The sequence below is a fragment of the Dama dama genome, chromosome 2 (genome assembly GCF_033118175.1).
Source record: "Dama dama isolate Ldn47 chromosome 2, ASM3311817v1, whole genome shotgun sequence".
Lineage (NCBI taxonomy): Eukaryota > Metazoa > Chordata > Mammalia > Artiodactyla > Cervidae > Dama > Dama dama.
Window position 1 is genome coordinate 40,857,824 of NC_083682.1, and position 22,800 is coordinate 40,880,623.

Below are 22,800 nucleotides of genomic sequence, written 5' to 3' on the forward strand. Positions count from 1 at the left end.
TCTGTTTTTCAAAGTGTCTTCACCTCAGAATTATTACTTCTCTGGTGGTCCAGTGGCTAAGAATCCAAGCCCCAGTGCCAGGGCCTGGAGTTCAATCCCTGTTTGGAGAATTAGATACCATATGCCCCAACTAGTTCGCAGGCACCACGAAGACTGAAGGTCCTGCATGTCAAGACCAAGACTCAGCACAGCCAAATAAATATATATTTATATATAAATGTTAAAAAATATACCAAAGCAACACATTGCAAGTGACATGTCTAACTCCTTCACCCCCTACTCTTCTCCTTGGTTATAAATCCCCACCTACCCTTGCTGTATTCAGAGTTGAGCCCTCTCTCTCTCCTACTTTGACAGTCTTGACATTTATCATGATAGTACTGAATAAAGTTCCTGTTTTAACAAGCGTCAGAATAATTTTTTAACATTAGCGACAATGACTATTAACTAATTTCTATTTATTGACTCTGATTCATTGGACAAACCTTTAAAAATATCCCTCCAAGTTTTAACAAAACTCTTTAAAAATATTTTTGTTTTGTTATGGCTATCATGAATGCTGAAAGACATTTTCCTTCCATATGTGTCCTTTATCCAAATGAAAGGGACAGAGTAAAGGGACAAAGTAGGTGATTAAATAGCTAATCCCACTAGGGGATTGTAAGTAGGAAAAAATAAGGGAGACCCCATAAATTAATGATTACTCAGGAAAGCACATTTACTTAACCACAAAACCAAGCAGGCTTGCTTAGCAACAAAACCATGCACTAGAAGCACAATGCATGACTCAAAACAATAAAACCATGGTGGCGTGAGGCCAAAATCCTGCCCAGTGAGCTCAATAGGTTAATGATCCTTAGGACATATTCTGCACACATAAAAAACAATAACTCTGAACCTAGCTTGACCATGTAAGGACAAGAAAACCTCCCTGTCCTACCTGGAGGAGGAACTGATGGAAGCATGAGGTCTACTCAAGAAAGACAAAGAAGGTCTTTTCCTCCTCCCCTCTCTTCCTCTGACTATAAAAATGTAACCCACTAAGTAAGTACTCAGGGTACAGCACCCCCTCACCCACCTGCTTGTAAACATCACAAGCGTCCTATTCTAACAAATCATTTATTCATCACTTTGCCTCTCACTAAATTCTTCCTGTGCTGAGACATAAAGGACTGTGGTACTGAGCTCTTTGGAGCCCCCTGAAACGACACCATTGAGTTTCACAGTCGTTCAGCACTTCTTAAATTTTATGAGTAGAAGTTGATTCCCACTTCCCAGCTCCCACTGATCCCAGATACAAAGAGCAATTTGGATTGGAATTGCTTTAGTTGATTACCCTTTTATTTGTAGGACTATATTTCACAAACATCCTTCTCAACAGATAAACGGGGTATGTTTGTCTCTGCCCATGAACATGTCAAACAAGGCACATCTTATTTCTCAGTGGGGACTCAATACTTACTAGTCTCATCTCTCTCTCACCAACTGATTAGTAGTGCCTGGCACATTAGCAGTTCAACAAGTAAGTGCAAGTACTATACTAAATCCAAACTTTTTTTTTCAGCTTCCTTAATTTTTCTTGAATCTTCATTACAAAAATATCTAAATTCTGCCCTGCCTCTGCCTTACCTTTCTAATTCTCAAGAGTTCTCTCCTTGTCTCCAAAAGAAGTGACTTGCAATCTGCAGTATGTTAAGGCATCATGCAGAAGAAGTTCAAGGACACTAGAATTTTATGGATGGGGCCTTCTTCTATTTATCTCACAGGTGATGTAATGAGACCTAGAACACACAAAAAAGTAGATACTATCCAGTAGTGCTCAAGAAATGTTAGGTCCCTTCTTTTATCGTCATTTCTACAGATGAGGACAATATGGCCAGAAATGTAAGCAGTCACAGCTAAGTTCCCAAAGAGGCAGATAAGAGGGAGCTGCCTTTTATTTCTTACACGAGGCTCACCAATGCACTTAGCACCTGTCAAGAGCCCAGACATAACACAAACATTTTTGTAAAACATCACAGTTTTTGTTGACTTCTCCTATAATTTGTCAAAATCATGCCCAAAAAATAACTGTCCGTCATTTAAGTCTCTCAGTCTCATACATACTTGGAGATGAACATTGCTTTTCAGGCCTTGGCATTGTTCAGGGCCGTTAACATTCTTTAAGAACTAAAGGAAGCACTTTGGAATGTAATTCAAAGGAGCCTAGAATTATAATTTTAGGGTATTCCTACTTAAGCCCTATCCAATATTGGCACTAACTGGACGAGGACAATCATTCCTTGCGATCAATATTCACTAGAATAAGTATTCATCAAGAAATCAGGACGCACTCAGGGGACGACGATTGGGTGGTGCCTTGAGATCCATCCTTGGCCACGGACACCCGGTGGAAGACTACCTGGTTGGAAAACAAGATTTCCAAGAGGAGGGGCTTGGAGGAGGCGGGCCCGGACAACCAAGCGCGAGCACACGCCCCGGCGCATGCGCACCTGTTAGCGGGCACCTTCCATTCGCCTGGCAGGGGAGGCAGGCGCGAAGCTCTCTACAGTTTTTGAATTTCTGTTCTCAACCGCAAGTGAGGTGGTGACCAGTTCCGCGCATAACGTGACAGCGTTACTCCTCGAGTTCAAGATGAAGAACACTCGGCACAGACGCCCGAACCGTGAGGCGACTTCTCGTCTGGTCCCCCCCGTCCCCCGGGACCCGAGTCGGCCCGTCCATTCCACAGACTTTCGAGTCCTCGCAGCGGGGTCGGGGGATCGAAGGATTGGGCCAATTGCGGCTGAATCGTCTCTGGAAGGAGGAAGGGGGTGAGGGGGTACCCCTTCTTCAGAGTTCCGCCTCTCCTTTTACAGGGCGGTCGCGGGGAAGGGGGACGTTGGAAACAACTGCCCTCGGAAGCCGACGGATCCCACACCCGCTCCGTGCAAACTGCCGGGAGGGCGGCGGGAAGAGGGCAAGACGGGAGCGGGGACAGGGAAGGACCCGGGAAGCCGCGCGGGAGGGCGCGCGCGCGCGCGCCCCTTTTTCAGCAGTGTGGCGGGGTCGCACGCACGCCCGCCTCGGCGGCTGGGCGCGGTTTGCGACAGTGGGGGGAGCGGCGGCGGTGGCGGCGGCGGCAGCTTTGCGGCAAGCTCTGGCCGGGCTTGCTTGACGGCGGTGTGGCGGAGGCCCCGCCCCCGGCGGCAGGAACCTGGAGGGAGGCGGAGGAATATGTCCGAGAGGGAAGTGTCGACAGTGCCGGCGGGAACAGACATGCCTGCGGCCAAGAAGCAGAAGCTGAGCAGCGACGAGAATAGCAACCCGGACCTCTCTGGAGACGAGAATGTGAGCGCAGCCCCCCGGGGCAGTCCGGACGGGACTTGGCCGTCAAAGTTTTCAATTCTTTTTAAACTGTGGGCGCGGGGGCGGGCGGGCGGCTGTGGTAAGGTGGGGTGGGGGGAGGGAGAGGTGTCACCGCTCTGCTGAGGAAAACGCGGGCGTGGAGGAGAAAATCGAACTCGTCTCTGAGGGGATTTTTTTGAGCTGGGGCGCCGAGAGCGAAAGGAAACTTCGCGAAGGAGAGTGTGGTTGGGGCCAGAGCTTGGTGGCGGAGGGTCGGAGGGGGTCTGCCCTGAGAGCGTTTTGTGTGGAGGAGAGTTTGGGCCTTTAAGGGGAAAGTGCGGATCTGAGATTCCAGTAGTTTAAAAGGCAAGTTAGAGGTGGTTTTTTTTTTTTTTTTTTTCCCCTAAGACAGTTGGAAGGAGGGGCCAGCGTGTGTTACGGACTTTTAAAAAAAGGGATTTAGGGACCGTGTCCTCCTTAGACCCTTCCTGGCTGTCCAGGATGGGAAGAGTAGATCTCCGACGTCAGGGATTTCGGTGACTCTCTTAAAGGGGCTTTTGTGTTTGCTCCTGTCTCGTCTGTGGAGAAGGGGTGCGCCTGACAGTCGGCCTCACTTCTGGAGGAGGAGAGCTGCGAGAGTCGTCTCCAGAGTCGGAGGGGGAGCGACTCTTGAGGAAGGAATGAGAAGGGACAGTTAGTCTTCCGTCGGTTTTCACTGGGATAACGGGGACAACCTGGAAGACACTAGGCAACGGTGGTAAAGGTAGATGGCTTTAGGTGTAGGCTCGTGGTCTCGCATGTGTAAAGGTGCTCTGGAATCAGATTTTTTTTTTTTTTTTAACTTTTTTTAGTCATAACCCTAGTCCGTCCCAACAGTTGACCCCACTGTGTTTAGGTGAGACGCCAGTGATAACCGAATTGACCTTAATTTTCCGTTTCATATTTTAAGTTTATATCCAATAAGTTCAGGAAAAAATGTCTTGACGGTTCATTCGGAGATGATACTCTAAAATGTGAACCTTCCGAGGGAATGTGTTCTGAAGTATTATAGAAGGGTGGTGTAAGTTCTTTTTCTCAGTTTGCCTAGTTTTAAGAATAAATGGTATATCTTACACACCGACTGAAGCACATGTATGGCATGGTATCAAGACCAAAATTTTCACTGAACAGATGGGAAAGAATTTTTTGCAGATAGAGGAAAGATATTTGGGGGGTTGTCAGTTTGTGGGATTTGGACTTGAATAATCTGAAAGGCTTAGTAGGTGTTGATTGTTACTTTAAATCTTTTTATTTTCCTGTTTGTGCTTTCCAGTCTTATTATATATTAGGATCTAACACTTTCGACCCTCTTCACTTCAGCTGTAGGAATCTATTTCCACCTTCTCTTAAATTTCTCTTGGCAGATTAGATTAGTGACTAGGAGCACAACCTGGATCCAGGTGTTAGATTAAAATTCGCCACTCTACTGCTTTACCGGTTGCTTGATCTAGGTACTTTATCTAGTTTCCTTGGATTTTTATCTTAAAAATGGGGATAATAATGGTATTTACCTCATGGGATGTTTGTGAGGATTAAATGAGATAATGTAGGTAAAGTGCTGAACCAAATGCCCCGTTCATAAATACCATGCAAGTGTTATTTAATTATTACTCCTTATTTTGTTATCACATTATCTAGACTTGTGTTTCTGGTCCTTCCAGATATTTATCAGGCAGAAATGTAATGAAGATGTCAATACCCAGTTTAGACTGAGGAAAATTTCAGGGAACTAAATAAATTGAAAGGTTATTTTGTTTTTACAGACCCTTAAGAGGAATGTATTCTTTGATGCATATTGAAACTATTCAGAGCTACATGGTTGGACTAAGCCTTTGTTTTGGTTCCTTCCTTTAGATGGCGACTTTTAACCTTTTCTCTGCCTTGGACACTTTAATGAATCCTGTGAAACTTCAGAGTAATATATTCAAATGTATAAAATACAATATATAAGATTACAAACAAAATCAATGATAAAATTATAAGAAAGTTATAAAATTGTTTTAAAACAAATTTCAGGTTTGTTTTAATAAAGTACTTCTTTATTACATTAAGTAACTAGACCTCACAATGACTGATAGTACTGATGGGTATAGACAGCTTTTGAGATCTGCAGCAACTATAATGGAATATAAAAATTCTTGATTTCCTTTGCTGAGAAGGTTACAGCTACACTAACATTAGCACGTATACTGCTTGTATTATAATAGAAGGAAGTAATAGATTTTAGTTAAAAATGTGAAAACTAAGATGCAATCTTAAATTTATTTATGAATTTATTCAACTGCGTAAGTTCACAGGCCCTCTGAATTCCATCCAGGGATCCAGATCTAGGACATAGGTTAAGAGAAGCAGTAAAGGAAGGGAGTAGAGAACTCTGTATAAAAATGAATTCAGAAAAAGCTAATAAAGGCAGTGGTTTAACTTTTGAGGGAGCCAAAAGGCCAAAGGCAAGTGGAGGAAAGAATGTGGTATTTGTAAATTGGAGTTACGGTAATCTCAGCAGTTGATATTGTTAAAGTGAATCAAAGAACTGATAGGATGTTAAACTTTTTAAAATTTAGATATAATTTACTAATAACATTATGTTATTAGTTTTAGCTGCACAACATAATGATTCAGTATTTGCATTGCAGAATGATCAGCACAGTAAGTGTAGTTAATATCTGACCTATTTTAAGTTCATTGTGTATGTATCTGCCATTTTATTAACTTTTTCATATAAGTGCAGCATAATTGGCCTCTGAAACTGATTGTTGCCTGGTAGTAAGATCAGAAGGCTGAATCTGAAGACTTGACTTTTGCTTAAGGAACCTGTGGCAAGATTAAGGGACAAATTACTATCCCCGTTTCCTTGTTGAGCAAATGAAGGTGGTAGTGCCATGTCTGTTACACAGTACCATTCTATACTTTGAGGAGGAGGTGTCAAGGTGGAAATCAGCTTGTGCACATACTAGATGCTCAGGAAAGGTTTGAATTTACAAATAAAATGAAAGCACTGTGAGTGTATTGCATTTCCATTTGATTCTATCTTTATTTGCCTATTTGAGGAGATGGGTAAATTAAATGGATAAAAGGTGTGTGTGTAAATTAAATGGTTAAAAGGGGTGTGTGTGTGTGTGTGTGTAATGTGCCCCAGTTATTTACTATGTTTTCTTGATTAGCAGTTGAATTTTTAGCCAGGTTGTTTCATTTCTCAAGTGTTAAAAGATAATTTTCAGAAACATTTTATTTTACTCATGTAAGGGAACTGGTGAAGTTTAAGTCACACAGTACAAACTATACAGATGAAAGGAACGTAGAGATGAAATGGCAAATGGAGACGAAAACTTTTCTTCAGAATGAAAGGGAAGACATTTTGAACCTCTGCCTTTGGCTGTCCACAGTGTAAGAGATGTAAGATTGTTCAAAGGCAGTGAAGCAGACTAGAATCTGATAACATGGAAGAAGAGTGTACGGTAGACATGAAGTTTTCCAGTGAAACACAGAATTGTTTTCTACACTAGATTTTAACTGTGTAAATTCAACTGAAAGGAAGAAATGGAGATTTAAAAGCAGTGATTTCAACCTAGGAACTGAACTCGATAAATATAGTTTTGTATTTTATGTATCTAAAAGCTGATTGTGTTTACATTAGGTTACAGTCTAGATATTGAGCACTACCATGTGCCATCTATCCACTCCATTCCCTTTTTCCCGTTATAGTGTTAGAATAATTTGTGTACTTTTTGAAAGCATTTCATTTTGGTATGAACCATTTGAAGTTTTGGAAGCCACCCCTAAGAACTACCATATAATACCTTACAGGTTTTAAATAAATTAATGTGAATTTTTAATATACTTTTTTATATTCTAGTGAATTTTTAACATTCTGTAATATTGTAAAACTAACTTTAGGAAGCAATAATTTAAAAATAGCCCCTAGGGTGATGGTTTCTAGTCTGTGTTCTCATAGATGTTAGTGGCACTCCATGAAAAAAGCTTCCTCTGGCATGAATTTAGTAGTTACTGCCCTAAGGTGATACAGGTTTAAATAAATCTCTTTATTCCAAAGAACACTTTGGAATGTTTAATTGGAAGAAGTAGTGAAATCCTCTTCTGAGAGTAGAGGACCATTCATATATCTTGTGGACAGGAGACAGGATATAAATTAGGTGAATTTTAAAGGTTTGTAGTCACTTCTACATTTGGGAAGATTTTACTTTATAGTGAGCTTCTGGAACTCTGAATCATGAGTATTTTAGAGCCATGAGTCAGATTTCACTGGTAGATAGCACATAATATGTAGAACCTAAAAAATTTCTAAATGGTGTAAGTGTTATAAATAAGCAGAGTTTGAATGATAATCAGGATTTTCATCTAAAATAGGAAGTACTAACACACTGGCCTCAAACAGCCACCCCTTGCCATACTCCAAACTGAGCAGCAAGCAGTCAGACTATGAGGGCATGTAGGTCAGTCAGATTGAGGAGTCAAGTCTGGTTTTCAAATCCAGAAGCTCTGGTTTTCAATCCCAGCAACCAACCAGCAAGGCTCGCTAAGCAACATTTTCTTATCTAACAGTACCTTGTATGAAGAGCAGTAAAGATGAAATGAGGCAGTATAGTGTCATGGCTGGCACAAACCAGTGCCTTGTTATTTAAAGGCAGTATTATTACCATTAGCATCATCAGGATTCGTTTTTTGTTTACATTTTTGCTGAAATAGCAAATATCCACAAATCCTAATGCATTTGCAGGAATACATTTTTTTCATTTCTTGCAGGATTTCTTAATTACTTCTTTTAGGCTGGTCAGCAGCTTTCCAGTTTGAAGTCATTTCTTAAGTACAGTATTGCTGTTTCATATAGTTTTTTCTGATTTGCTGCTTATAGGATGATGCTGTCAGTATAGAAAGCGGTACCAACACAGAACGCCCTGATACACCTACAAATACGCCAAACGCACCTGGAAGGAAGAGTTGGGGGAAGGGAAAATGGAAATCAAAGAAATGCAAATATTCTTTCAAATGTGTAAATAGTCTCAAGGTATGTGGAGAAAGACACGATCTGTGGGCTGAATGCAGGGTTCCAGAATTGCAGGGTTCTCAATGGTAAACATTTTATGCTCAAGGTTCTCTGTCAAGTTAAAAATATTTTAAAATTATAATAATTGGAAGGCTTTGTTGTAGGGCAGACCACATAATTATAATCCGTTCCACATTTGTTTAGCTTTTTTTGTTTGTTTTAAATGGGTAGTACCTAGTATTAGTATTGCATCTGGTTTTTCTTTATTATTTTTATTGATTTCCAGAAATGTTACTCTTCATATTTTGGTAAAACTTAAAAGCGTAAGCCATTTTCTGGTACCTGTTACTGAAAAGAACTGAATGTGACTTATTAACTTTGAGTTAACATAAACTGAAACAGATGTCTTACTTTGTTCAGTCTTTAAAAATTTAACTCTTATTTGTAATTGTTTTCAAGAAAAAAGGTATAAATGAAAATTTGTTTTGCATAGTTAATATTTGGGAGAAATAATAGGTTGGAGTTACTTAGATTACTGTCTTTCTCAATAGTCTTTATTTTTTAAAAATGTTTACTGACATTTATTTTAAGTGTCTTATATATTCATTCATTTCCTGTTTTTTTAATTTGGGGATGTTTTTCCTATACTGAACAAAAATATACATTATAGTGTCTTGTGCATATGTTAGATTCTTTTAAAATATCTAAATGTCCTTTAAAGTCTTTGAAAAGCATAAGAAGCTATGGCCATATGGAAATTATTTTCCTATCTAGGAAGCAAAATTCATTGCTCTGTGTGTCAAATTATACTCTTAAAAGGAGAGAAATTAATCTCAGTGTTTTTGTATGTGTGTTTTTCTTCTAAAGCAAAGTGTCTCTTTGTAGTTTCATGTTAATATTTAGGTATATTAACTATTTTTACGTAGTATATTTGGAAAGTGGTTTGAACTGCATTATTTTGATTAAATATTTCCAAAGCTTAAAACTGTGGCTTTTTAAAGGATAAGAAATGAATGTTGTCAGACTTTAAAGTGCCTTAAAGTGAATATGAAAGTTACTGTTAAACATCAGGAAATTGCCAGTAAAATCCTAAGGCTGAGAAATAACTTTATGAGCAGAACTGAATACTTTTAGCAGAGGGAACTCTGCTCCGTACTCTGTGGTGACCTAGATGGCAAAAGAGTTTGAAAAAGAATAGGTGTGTGTGTGTGTGGCTGAGTCTCTTTGGTGTGCACCTGAAACTAGCACACCCTTGTTAGTCAGTCCTGTTCCAGTTAAAAACCAAGAAACTGCCTCCTTATAACCCCCTGATAACTGGAGGTACAGCCCGCTGCCTCCCTGGCCCCACTTTCAAGTGTTCTTGTTCGTTGTAAAACTTCTTAGGTGGTTTTTCTTTTAGGATCCAAATTCAAAGTAATTTAAAATTGTTTCTGTAGAACTAATGGAAAGCAGTGATTTGAATGGAATCAATTTTCTTCACTTCACAAGGGAAGAATTCAACCAGAAAACATTTAATGAGTACTGGAGAAACTGTATTAACTCTCAGTTTATTTGTTATTTCAGAAAAATAAATTGTGTCCTAAGAGATTAAATGCATTTGTCACAATTATCCATTATATTTTGATTAAAAAGCATGGCATTTGGGTTTAAGAAGATAGAGAGCATCTATTATTTTCATTGATGTATACTTGTTACCTAACCTCTAAGCCTTTAATTGTTACGTAGTATCATCATGCACCAGTATTTTAAAATGTGAAAACTGGACTAAGGTATCTTTTAAGTGTCAAAAGTCAGTTTATGTATGATACATAAAATTGCAGCTTGCATTTTGGGGAAGGGAAGGTTTTTAATGGTAATGATCAGTTTACTACCTTTTTTGTTTTTAAAATATATTGATTTTTCTTATTTCTTGGTTATTTTATAGGAAGATCATAATCAACCATTGTTTGGAGTTCAGTTTAACTGGCACAGTAAAGAAGGAGATCCGTTAGTGTTTGCAACTGTAGGAAGCAACAGAGTGAGTGTTAAGGGGCTGTTTGGCATTTGGCTTACCAGTCTCTGGTATTAATGTAACACTGAAGTGCAATGATTTTGAAGTAAACTTTGTATAGCTGATTTGACACTATCATTCCTTTATGTAAAAATGAAACATTCTAGAAATAGTCAAAAATTAAAACTAATATTCATGACTGAAAATATATCTTTTTTCATATATACTCACAAAATTGTTCATGAAACAAGTCTCTATTTATATTTTGTCTTCATAAATATTGTTCTAAGTGGTTGAAAAAATTGACTTTTCTTTTTCCAAGTGACTGTAATAGTTGTTTGTCAACTTGGAGTAACAAGTCTGTGATTTCTTAAAAATAATAAATGTAATTAGTTGCTCTCTATAAATGCAAAGCATAAATCCAATGGATTTGTATAATAGTTACTGAAAATATTTTAATTATACACAGTAAACATTTGTTTTGAATTATTTTTATTTAAGGAAGCCAGAGTATCTTGAACTGAGAGAATGCATGGAAAAAACCGTAGTGGACGTGTTTTCATGTAAACTGTTATTAACTTTAGATGAATCTGGGGCTGAAAAGGTGGATCGCAAAAACTTTATTTCCATTCACTTCTAAATGAATGGGAAAAAGGAAGATTACTGGTGCCTACTGGGGAGTCTCAGGAGTCTGTTAAATTAAAATCATTTAAGAAAAGTTGTCCTCCTAATAATAAGTCTTTTATTAACTCACATTCTGGTTGTTCATTAATAATGTACTAGGAGTTATGAGGAATAATGGAGAAACAGATTGGTGTATTTGGAAAAAGAAAGATGGGGGAAATTGACTAACTGGTATGGATTGACAGTAAAGTCACTTTCTTTAGTTTTAGCCCAAGATGGGAAGGGAAGGAAGTGAATCTGGGAGCTATTCTGTAACTTCTTATTTTAATTGAGTGAAATTAAATCTTATGTTTCTTTAGTAATTGTGCTAAGCTTGTTAGAGAAATAAGAGACCATGATTTTGAATGCACTGTTTCCTGTATTTATGTTTTTAATGTTAGTATTCTGTTTTCAATCAAAACCAACCTGGGAGTTGTCAGCTGAGTATTTTCCAGATGTCAGCATATTTCCAGACTTTTTTCTTTTCTTTTTTTTTAATTTTCTGAAAGTTTGAAAATCTTAGAAACATGCGTGCATCTATTCTGGGCTAAATCCTTCCTATTTTCTGAAAAGTAAAATGTGGCTTTAAATAATTTCCTGGAAGTCTTCAAAGAAGTTTATGTATATATATATAATTTTATTATTTGGCTCTGCTGGGTGTTTGTTGCTGTCTGGGCTTTTCTCTAGTTACAGCGAGCATAGTTGAGGTACACAGGCTTCTTCCTGAGGTGGCTTCTCTTGTTTCGGAGCACAGGCTGGAACGTTGTGGCTTTGGTAGCTGTGGCACGAGGGCTCAGCGTTGCGGCATCTGGGCCGTAGAGCACAGGCTCAGTAGTTGTGGCGCACAGGCTTAGTTAGTTGCCCTGCATTCAGAGAAGATGCTTTTATTGGTTGTTAAAGTTCTGAAAATTTGAAACTCACTACTTAAGTTGATAACCTGGATAACAGCTTTTTTTTTATGTTTAGCCAAATGTATGTTGTGATATGTAGCTCAAAAACAGTGATTCACAGGGAACCTGATGCAGTTCAAAGAAAAAATTAAGGTTATTTTTTTCCAAAAATTGGGAATATAATCCATTAATTGATTTGAGTTCACTTTTAAGACATCACTATAAGCGTACTTCACTAACTTCACCATCATTATTATTAATTGTCGTGTTGCTATAATTAGAATTAGTATAACTTGTGCTTCAGAATGCCTACTGTAATGTTCCAGGCTTTCTACAAAAAGAATCCCTAGTCTCACTTAAAATGACATTGAATTATAGGTTATTGAATTACAAGAAAGTCTGCTATTTGTACCTCTTTTTTTTTAATAAAGCAAATATTAATGTAGAGATTATCTTATTAATAGGTGACTTAAAGGATTTTTATAGAGTTCTTATAGACATTAAAATTAGTAACAGTATTGCTACCATGACTAAACTGTAAAAAAAATTGAAAGAAATGTTTAAAAATGTAGTATTACAGGAACTTCCCTAGCGATCCAGTGGTTAAGACTTTGCCTTCCAATGCAGAGGGTGCAAGTTCTATCCCTGGTTGGGGAGCTAAGATTCCACATTGTTTGGGGCCAAAAATCCAAAACATAAAACAAGCAATATTGTAAAAAATTCAGTGAAGACTTGGACAATGGTCCACATCAAAAAGTGTTTAAAAAAAATTTTAGTATTACAGAGTAAGCCCTCTGTATCCTCGGGGTTCCACATCCACAGATTCAGCCAACTATGGATTGAGAATATTCAGAAAAGAAAATTCCAAAAAAGCAAAACTTGAATTTGCTTTGTGCCGGCACCTTTATTTGCATAGCATTTACGTTGTATTAGTGGTCTAAAGATCAAGTATACTTGAGGCTATGTGAGGTTATATGCAGATACTTTGCCATTTTATACAAGGAACTTGAGCATTCTCAGATTTTGGTATCTGTGGGCGTTGTAGAACCTGTCCCCTTGCAGATACTGAGGGACCACTGTGCATAATTGAGTAAAGTGAATATGTTATTAATTTTAGAAAATGACAAATGGAAAGGGCCACTGTACAATAGAAAGTTAATATTTAACGAACAATGTCCATGAGGCAAATTTTAGATTTTCTTTTATGTAATTAAAAATGCTCTAAAACTACCCAAAGACTTTAAAGAGGATAAGCCACAGGAATCCCTGGAGGTCCAGTGGTTGGAACTCTGCACTTTCACTGCCATGGGCCTGAGTTCAGTCCCTGTCAGGGAACTGGGATCTTACAAGCCATATGGCACAACCGAAAAAAAACAAAAAAGAGGATAAACCACAGTTTTAGAAAGTAGTTATACTTTACTGTGAGGTACTCAACTGTATTTACTTGGCAGAATTGGTCCAATTATATGAATAAGTTGAAAACATTGGAAATAGAAACCATAAATTATTACTACAGTGTTTAATATACTCTGAAAATTATGTAATGCATTAGGGTTTATAATGATTTTCTTAAAGTTCTCCTTTTTTAATAGTTTTCTGTATTGTTTAAGTTATTTTTAAAAAGTTTTTTTTTTTTTTACTGCATTGCACAGTAAAATAAAGTATGTTCAAAGCTGGAGCGTGTGTTTCTGTGTTTGAGATGAACCCTGTGGTGTTGCTTTCACTAGGTCACCTTATATGAGTGTCACTCACAAGGAGAGATCCGGCTGCTGCAGTCTTACGTGGACGCTGATGTATCCTTTTCTGGGTTTTCGGTACCATTGGCCAAAGAAATTGACTTTGAATAAGTATCCCAAACTTCTGTATCTTACTTTCTTAGCTTTATCCAATGCTGTTCCTTCACTGTTACCCAAGAGATTCTTGGTATCTAGTTTTCCTGATCCCGGGAAGCCACTGTCAGGGTGGGCATGAGGCAGGACAGTACAGGTGGCTAGAGATGAGCGCGGGAAAGCCAGTAATAGAAAATGATAGCAGAAAGTAGTCCTGTTTCTTTGACCTTGCTTATATTTTTATCATTTCAGGGCAGGGATATTGGTGAGTTTGGGTTTATCAGAAGCTGCGCCTGACAGTCATATCAAGTATTTGGTCAGCAGAGCCTACAGGGAAAAAAATAAGCATGTTTGTTTAGGAAATGAAATATCATAAAACATGGGTTTATAAAGAAAAAGAAAGCTTTAAGGATAAGAAAGCCAAAGGATACAGCAGTCAAAGCTTGTTGTTAAGATTTCTTCCAGATCCATTTGAAAAACCTAGCAAGTAAGAAAAAGAACATTTTAGTTTTCCCTTAGGTGATAAGGAAGGAGGTGACCTTTGGCAGTATTGGGAAAGTCTCACACAGGAAAAGTGGAAAACTGAGTAGTTAACTGATTTTTATCTAGAGGCACATAGAGTTATTGAGATAGAGCCAGGGTCAGCAAATTACAGCCTGTGGAACTAGACACCTGGTTTTGGTTTTGTTTTTGTTCTTTTAATTTTATTTATTTATTCTTCATACCAAATACATTTTGTATTGGGGAATAGCCAGTTAACAATGTTGTGATAGTTTCAGGTGAACAGTGAAGGGACTCAGCCATGCATATACATGTATCCCTTCTCCCCCAAACCTCACTCTCATCCAGGCTGGCACATAATTTGAGCAGAGTTCCATGTGCTATATAAGGGTTTCTGTTGGTTATGCATTTTAAATACAGCAGTGTGTACATAATCTTCCCAAAGTCCTTGACTATCCCTTCCCCGGAGAGCTGTTTTTATAAATTTTGGGGAGGATACAACCTATGCTTATTCATTTACATATTGGCTGTGGCTGCTTTCAAAAGACAGGTAAATAGTTGTACAAACAGCAAAATAGTAATCAAAATTGAGTGGAAGGATTGGTTTGTTTGATCACTTGGTATAGATTTTAGACCTAAAACCTTCATTGTTTCAACCCTGATGGTATAAAGAAAAATGGGAACTTCTTTGTTAAGAGCTTCAACAATTCTTTGGACATTATTGTGATCATTGATGTGTTTCCTTTTAAAAAACAAATTATATTTCTTAACTGGAATTTCTTAGGCTGATGAAAACTTTTACACTTGTGCGTGGACATATGATAGCAATACAAGCCATCCTTTGCTGGCCGTCGCTGGATCTAGAGGCATAATTAGGATAATTAATCCCATAACAATGCAGTGCATAAAGGTGGGTTTTCTTGTTAAATTGTAGATCTGCTTTTTTGGAATGCACATCTGTGAAAACTTGCCATGTTGAGTTTAAAACCGAGTCAATTTCTGTGCAGTTTATAATTTGGTTTGTACTCTGCCTCCTGCTTCCTTTAGACAAGTCTTTTGAGACCTTTGTCACATTTGGGTAATGCAAATTAAAGAATAAATGAGAAAATTTTATCGTTTGCCCTGTTTTCTGTTAAAATCATTTCTGTTCTTTTGCTTTATCCTGAGAAGCTCTAAATGAACAATAACTAAAAAGAGTGAACTCATTTTTCAAGAACCCCTAAATAGGGGTATGGAATCAAGGGTACTTTGTAAAGAATTGAAAAGTGAAACCTTGGAAGTTGATACTAAAAGAAATTTTACAAATCACTTTAACCTTGGGGGCACATTAGAATCACCTGAGAATCTTTTAAATCCTTGCTGTGGCTCAGAATATCTGCAAATAGGACTTGAAAATCTTTTATTTTTCCTTCAAGCTGGATGATTTTAATATGCTGCCAAGGTTGAGAACCACTACTACAAGTGAAATTATTTTTCCATTCTCCTAAGATTAATGAAAATGAATTTATTGATTTTTATATGAAAGTTGAAATGTCTTAAATTTATTATAGCACTATGTTGGCCATGGAAATGCTATCAATGAGCTGAAATTCCACCCAAGAGATCCAAATCTTCTCCTGTCAGTAAGTAAAGGTAAGAGAAACAAACATTTCCTTAAGTTGTATTTATTTGGGAGTGAGTTGGGTTTTGTTTGTTTTGTTTGACTTCAGGACAAACTAATCTAAGGGAAAATTCCAAATTTAAAAAGAAGTAAGTTTTAGAAAAATCTTGGGCTACATTAGCATCCCCAAACCAAGAACTGGAGAATGAGACCATGAAATACACTGTTCATGTAAGATGTAGATAAAATAATTGACACTGAGGATTAGGTGTGTGTTACCTTATTTTCCATATTGCCTTATGATAGTTCTACAACCTTATTCTCAATTGAATTATCATGCTAAACTGTATTAATTTTAATGGCAGGTCACCAAAGTTGCAGCATTTTTAATAGTTTGAAGGTAGTCTAGCAAATCATCTGATGCTTTCCAATCATGTAACAAGAAATAGTGTATCTGAAAATCCATAATTCTTTTTTGCCTCTCTCTATATAAAGCTTCTATTTTATAAAAGATTCCCTATAGGATTCCTTAAAATGCTAAGTTATCTAGCGTAAACTCTTCTAAATGTTTTCCTTCCTTACAAAGAGAAAGCATTGTCTTGCTCTGTATGCCTATGTTGGCATTGTAAGTTTATTTTGGGTTCAGACAGGCCTCTGAATCATTCTTAATCACTTCTGAGCTCTCTAAAGTGATTTAAGTTGTTCTTATTTCTACTTTTCTGTTTTTTATTGCCCTTTCTCTTTTCATTTCTACATTATTATTCTAGTCAAATGTATTCTTAACAGCTATCCCACCTATAACCTAACCCCTACAATCTCCCCATATTAAAAGATATCCTCAAATTAAAACTCTTACATGAAAAATATCTTAGTGTGACTTTTCAACTATCAAGGCTTGTTTGGATATAGACACCTAAGAAGAGAGCTGATAACTTTTTCTCTTCTGTTACAGTAACTGGGCTCAGATATTCTTTTACAAGTAACATAGACCATAATGGCTTACTTGTTCTTAATATCACAGTTTCTTAACCTTGCTCTTCCCCCATTGTGTTAGAGCATTTTTCAAACAGCTTTTCAAAATGAACAGGAATTTTTCTGCAAGTAAAACTCTCAAGAAAGGAAAAGACAATTTATAGGGGGAAAAAAATATGCAAGTTGTGTATCTAATAAGGGACTTAAATCAAGAGGTCATACAGTTCAGTAATAAAAAGACAACCAAATTAAAAGCAAAGGCTTTAAGTAGACATCTTTCCAAAGAATAGGCAAGAATGTCTAATAATACATGGAAAAGCACTCACTGTTAATCATTAGGGGATGCAGCTCAGAAGTACAGTGAGGTACCACTTCACACCCACTAGGATGACTGCAGTCAGAGAGACAGTAAGATATGGAGCCCCTTCATCCATTGCTGGTGGGAATGCAAAATGTGTGAGCACATTGAAGAACAACCTGGCAGTTCCTTAAAAAGCTAAACATAGAATTACACTCCTAGGTACATGTATCTTAAAGAGAAACGTAAATGTCTGCACAAAAACTTGGATGCAGATTGAAATCATGGCTACAGAAAGAAAGCATTTTTGTAGCAATGTTTATTTCCACTACTAACAATATATTGTATAATATGTTAATATTACACAGTATAGACATAGTTATATTTCAAACTCTGCTTGGTATTATATTTATGAATATTGCTTTCTATTTATTTTGTTGCTGATGTTTAGTGGAAAATGAAATTACTCAGATTACAGTTAAAGAATTTTTGAAAGGTCCATAATACTCTAAATAATGTCCCATAATACTCTAAATAATGTCCCATATTACTCTAAATAATGTCCCAATGTGTGTATGTTTCAGTCCTATTTTTAGATTTACTATAGAGACCTTATAAATCTACTTTGTCCTCTTCAATTTGTAAATGTGGGTATAGTGGAGGGAAAAACTAGTACCCTTGAAAGTTTGAACTCATACCTAGTTAAATCTACAGGTAATATAAATATTTTAAGTTCCTATATGATATGGATTCCTTCTTAGTCATTACTGTGAATGAGTTAAGTCCAAACTTTGGTAGTTTTTTCTTTAAAGAGATATTAAAAGTCCACAGTAAATGAATGATAAAAGTTTATGTTAATTTTTTTATGTCTGTACTAGATCATGCTTTACGATTATGGAATATCCAAACGGACACTCTGGTGGCAATATTTGGAGGTGTAGAAGGGCACAGAGATGAAGTTCTAAGTGCTGTAAGTTGAAAGCTACAGGGCAGTGACCTTCAGGTTACAGAGCTGTGAACAATCCCTATAAGAAAGCATGTGGTTTGTTTCATGTAGCTTGACAGGCAGTTACTTCATTTACTGTGACAGACAAGGTTTTAACTTAAAAATGAAGAAATAAAGCAAGTAGGCGCTTTGTGTTTTATCTGTACTCTTGTACATGTTTTACCAGCGCCTGGATTCTCATGAAAGAATTATATGAACTTGTTCTTTTGCTTTTTTAATCTAAAATCACCAAGTTACCTTTTGTTGTTTCTCAATTATTAAAGGAAAAGGTTAACCTAGTTGGCAATTAAGAAATTTTTTCATCTTTTATTTGAAGTTGAAATATAAGTTACTCATTTCTAGGAAGTATTGTTCACACTGACTTTTAGATAACTTCCCTTTGATGGCATGGTGTTGTCTCTATGCTTTGTATTATAATCTGTTGATCTGTTGTAGTGATATTAAGTGTTTTTAGTTAAGTTTCAGATGTGTTGTTTAGGTTTACTTATGTTCTGTGTGTAGCTTACTTATTTAGTAGTCTTACAGCTCTTCCGTTTTTTGTTTTTTTTTTTCAACTATTTTAAAAGGGCATTATATTTTGAAGCATGTGGTATTTAAATTGGAGGTACTAAATAATCCTGTATGCTTTTGTGAGAATCATACCTACCTTAAAGGATTTTCTAGAACTTGCAGAATTCCATCTGGCTTTATGTGTGAAAAAACAAAGACTACTGTCCTTCCTTAAAAACTCAATGAGAGCTCCTGGCTCTAGAGGTGTCTTGTTGCTATTCACAGTGAGGTAGTTGGGAAAAGTAGCAGCCGCCAGACTTCTGAATTCAATAAACACCAAATCTGAAGCTCTCAGGCTTTTGTAAAACTGTGTTCATGATTGATTGAAAGATTAGATTAACACAGAATATCTAGATTAGTGAGGAGAAGTACTCTTCTTAAATAGAACTCTCTACTGTTGCTTCTTAAAATGAAAGCAGGGAATAGTTTGTATCTCTTCTGTACCAATAGTAGCTCACTGCTAGAAGGATTGATGTGTGAGATTTTCATTGACACATGTACCATGTACTAAAGTAAATATCTCTGAGCCTAAGTGTCTGATCTGTGAGATAAGGTGGAATAAGGTTGTTACAATAGGTGATCTGTTAGGAGCTCATTAAAAATTACTAAACAGCAAATGAGGAAATGTTGCTTCCTTTTTTAAGACATGTTTTTCTTTATTCATTTAAAAAGTGAACTCCAAAACCAAGGTACCCGACTTATCTAAGTGTTTTGACTTAGATATACAAGTAAATTTCAGTTGTTTAAAGGACTCCTAATTTCACATGCAGATACCAGTTTCATTACTTCATCTGGGTTGGACAAAGAAAAATAACAACCATTCAGGTTTTCATGTCATAAAATAATTGTTTTACCTCAGCATTAGATTCACCTTCAAAATCAAGCAAAGGAAATATTTGGCTAAAGATAATTGAATAGATAAAACTAAATTCAAAGATTTTACTTCTTAACCTGCCATATTGCATAGGCTCATATATTGTGGTGATAACAAGTCAGTTAAAACTAAATCTTGAAAGTGGTAAACACTTTGTGACTTATGGCCTACATATATGAAACCCAAAATATTAGTGTTGTGGTTTGAAATACAATTTCCACAATACTAGACATGAGATGAAAATCAGCATAATTTGGGAAATAATTTACATATTTCATTTAAGCTTTTCTGTTTTATATACAGGATTATGATCTTTTGGGTGAAAAAATAATGTCTTGTGGTATGGATCACTCTCTTAAACTTTGGAGGATCAATTCAAAGAGAATGATGAATGCGATTAAGGAATCTTATGATTATAACCCAAATAAAACTAACAGGTAACAGTCGTAGTATTTAAAACAATTTGCTATCTCATGCCTTTGAATAATGTTTTACTTTTTCAAAAATTGTTATATTAGTCTCCAGTATTGAGTTGAGAACCCTCTCTTTTAATAACTTTAAGGTATAATTTATATGCCATAAAACTCAATGAATTTAAATGGAAGCCTTTATTTTTATCTAATTATGTTTGTGGCTCATTTTTCAAAATCCCTTTCAGGTTGTGTTTTTATCTTAATTTAGTAGCCAATTTCACGTATTTTATTTAGGTATGCATGTGCTAATGTTATTAACACCGTTTGTCAACATTGTAAATCCTAATTAAAGACAGTAAGTCATAATTTTTTCAGTGGGGTTCTTAGCTTTAACTCATGATAAATGCTTTCCTTTAAATGATACTCACTTCACTAAACACAAAATTCAAAAGCAGGAGATTTGTTCTAAGGGACTACATGTGGGAACTTCTCAGTTTTCTTAATTTATTTTTGCAAAACCTCAGTTCTTAATTAATTTACTGTCTTTTTCAGAGTCTTATCAATCTGTTAACTCTTTCACTATGACTATCCTGTGTTTGTAAATGTTAACTTTGTTTGCTCTTTTCATTTTAGCCGTTAATTCCCTGATTATCAACCCACATTATGAGTAGATTGTTAGTTGAATTTTTAACCATAAGTAAATATTTTAATGCAGTGACACTGATCACATCTCATACCTCTTAAGAATTAGCACAGCTTTCAAATTCTGTTTTAAAACACCAGGAGTTAGTACAATATTAAATTTATGTTTTTGTATTTTCTAGAGCTCTGGAATAAATAGAAGTTGTATTTTACAGCTTACAGAAAGTAGCTGAATTATGCTGGTCTTCTTGAAAGAGGTTTAACCATAGATTATAATACATAACTTGGCTAAAAAGCAATTAATAAAGCTATAGCAGTTAAGAATTTATATCAAGTCATTAATAACATTTTAATGTTTTAATAAAGAAAAGATCTGGGAGTTTCCTGGTAGCCGAGGGGTTAGGATTCCAGGCTTTTACTGCTGTGGCCCTATTTCAGTCCCTGGCTGGGGAACTGAGATCCTGTGAGCCACAAAAAAAAGGTTAAAAAAAAAAACAACCCCACAGTTTGAATTGGAAAACGTATTTGAAATGATTGAGCCCAACATCCTTTTTATGTTTGAGGGAAAAGCCAAAGAGAAGACTTGTGAGTTGCCCAGGATACAACTAATTCATGGCATAGGATGCTGCTTCAGTTACTTCACTTTAAAAACTGAATCACTTACTAGATTAGAAACGTTAGGTATACATTTAATTAACTGAAGAATTGGTAGCAACTTCTCTAGCTTATGGTCTTGTCACAAACATCTTTAAGGAAAAATTGTGCCATATTTTACTTTTCTAAATACAGGAAAAGTTCTAACTAACAAATGTCAAATTCCTGTCAGATATCATCTTCAAAAATTGTTGTTCTAGGTAGGATTCGCACCTAATTTTAGCTTTACCAGACTTTGAAATGTGTCATTGTTTCTGAAAGATGACTATCTTTTGAAATAAGGTAGGTGTGTTAACTTTCATAGACCATTGTTAATTTGAAAGGATTGAGTTCTAGCTTAGCATTTTCTATGAGAAATTTTCAGCTCTAAGCATATGTCTTTGGTTATTGGTTAGGATAGCCAGAATTGAAGTAATTGATTTTGGTTTATATATAGTAAGGCAGGAAGTTGCAGTTTTTATAAATGAAATTTCATAGGATGAACACAAAATTGAGTTGCGAGCTAGTAATGGAGTAAAATGTAGAAACAAAAACAGAATGAAATTTTAGTTCCCAATAAACAGATCAGAAGATATTTAGTTTTATAGGAACACAGACAAACTAATACTCATCTGTTTTTCTTTTCAGAGTTTTATAAATCATAAAAAGGAAAATTAGTGAGCTTCTGCTACACATTTTTCTCTTAACTTTTGATATTTCCATTTCAGGCCATTTATTTCTCAGAAAATTCATTTTCCTGACTTTTCTACCAGAGACATACATAGAAATTATGTCGATTGTGTGCGATGGTTAGGTGATTTGATACTTTCCAAGGTATGGTAACTGCTGTTAAGCTGTATTTCCATTGTTTGTGTGAGTTGGAACTCTGCAGGGAGCACAGTTTTTTATGCAGTTGGTAAATGGTGTAACAGACGGGAAATTGCTTTTTTTTTTTTTTAATCTCATGATACTTTGAAAATTCAGAAACTTATTTTAGGCATAAAACATCCTGATGAACTATAATTTGTGCTCCGGTAAGATAAAAATGTTAACTTGCAAGATGATATTCTTTGATATCCAGTGTTACTGTAAAATTACCAATATCTAAAGCCAGTAGTAGGGTTTTTTGGGGTTTTGTTTTTAATGTTCATGTTCATTTTAGTAAACTTACATGTATGAAAATAGACAGATGGAGTTGGCTCATGGGCTCTAGTTTGCCAGCCCCTGCTCTAGTATGTTGATATATATTTTTTCTACTGATAATTTAGAGAAGTTGGTGGTGATGTCATCTGAACATTTAGGATTGTCAGATTTGGACAAATTGCTATCCAGTTTCTATTTGGTATAGGTTTCAGGGCATTTCACTTTTTCTTGGGTAGAGCCTGATTATTTATTTTTTCCTTACCAAGGAGGGTAGAGTTTTACTTTTTTATCTTTTAACCTTTGATTTTGAAATTAAATTCACAGGAAGTTTCAAAGACAGTTTAGAGAGGTTTCACATTGCCCCTCACCCAGTTTCTCCCATTGGTTACACCTTATATATATACAATATCAAATCCAGGAAACTGACAT

At 36.3% G+C, this 22,800-nt stretch overlaps 1 protein-coding gene and 1 long non-coding RNA gene across 3 annotated transcripts in view; one reads left to right on the forward strand and one right to left on the reverse strand.

The window, feature by feature from the left end:
• The window catches only part of LOC133040447 (uncharacterized), a 40,775-nt gene extending 37,930 nt beyond the window's left edge, over positions 1-2,845 (reverse strand). The window contains exons 1-2 of the long non-coding RNA XR_009688962.1: positions 2,334-2,845; positions 1,630-1,781 (exon numbers count right to left, since the gene is read on the reverse strand). This is a non-coding gene — a long non-coding RNA (uncharacterized LOC133040447). The remainder of the gene's footprint in view (positions 1-1,629; positions 1,782-2,333) is intronic.
• An 88-nt stretch (positions 2,846-2,933) lies between these two features.
• The window catches only part of EED (embryonic ectoderm development), a 30,476-nt gene continuing 10,609 nt past the window's right edge, over positions 2,934-22,800 (forward strand). For both annotated transcript variants that reach the window (XM_061120161.1, XM_061120165.1), the window contains exons 1-9: positions 2,934-3,330; positions 8,237-8,389; positions 10,293-10,385; positions 13,639-13,704; positions 15,026-15,151; positions 15,792-15,873; positions 17,990-18,081; positions 19,844-19,977; positions 21,957-22,062. In XM_061120161.1, coding sequence (XP_060976144.1) covers positions 3,217-3,330; positions 8,237-8,389; positions 10,293-10,385; positions 13,639-13,704; positions 15,026-15,151; positions 15,792-15,873; positions 17,990-18,081; positions 19,844-19,977; positions 21,957-22,062 — 966 coding nt within the window. In that variant the 5' untranslated portion in view covers positions 2,934-3,216. The remainder of the gene's footprint in view (positions 3,331-8,236; positions 8,390-10,292; positions 10,386-13,638; positions 13,705-15,025; positions 15,152-15,791; positions 15,874-17,989; positions 18,082-19,843; positions 19,978-21,956; positions 22,063-22,800) is intronic.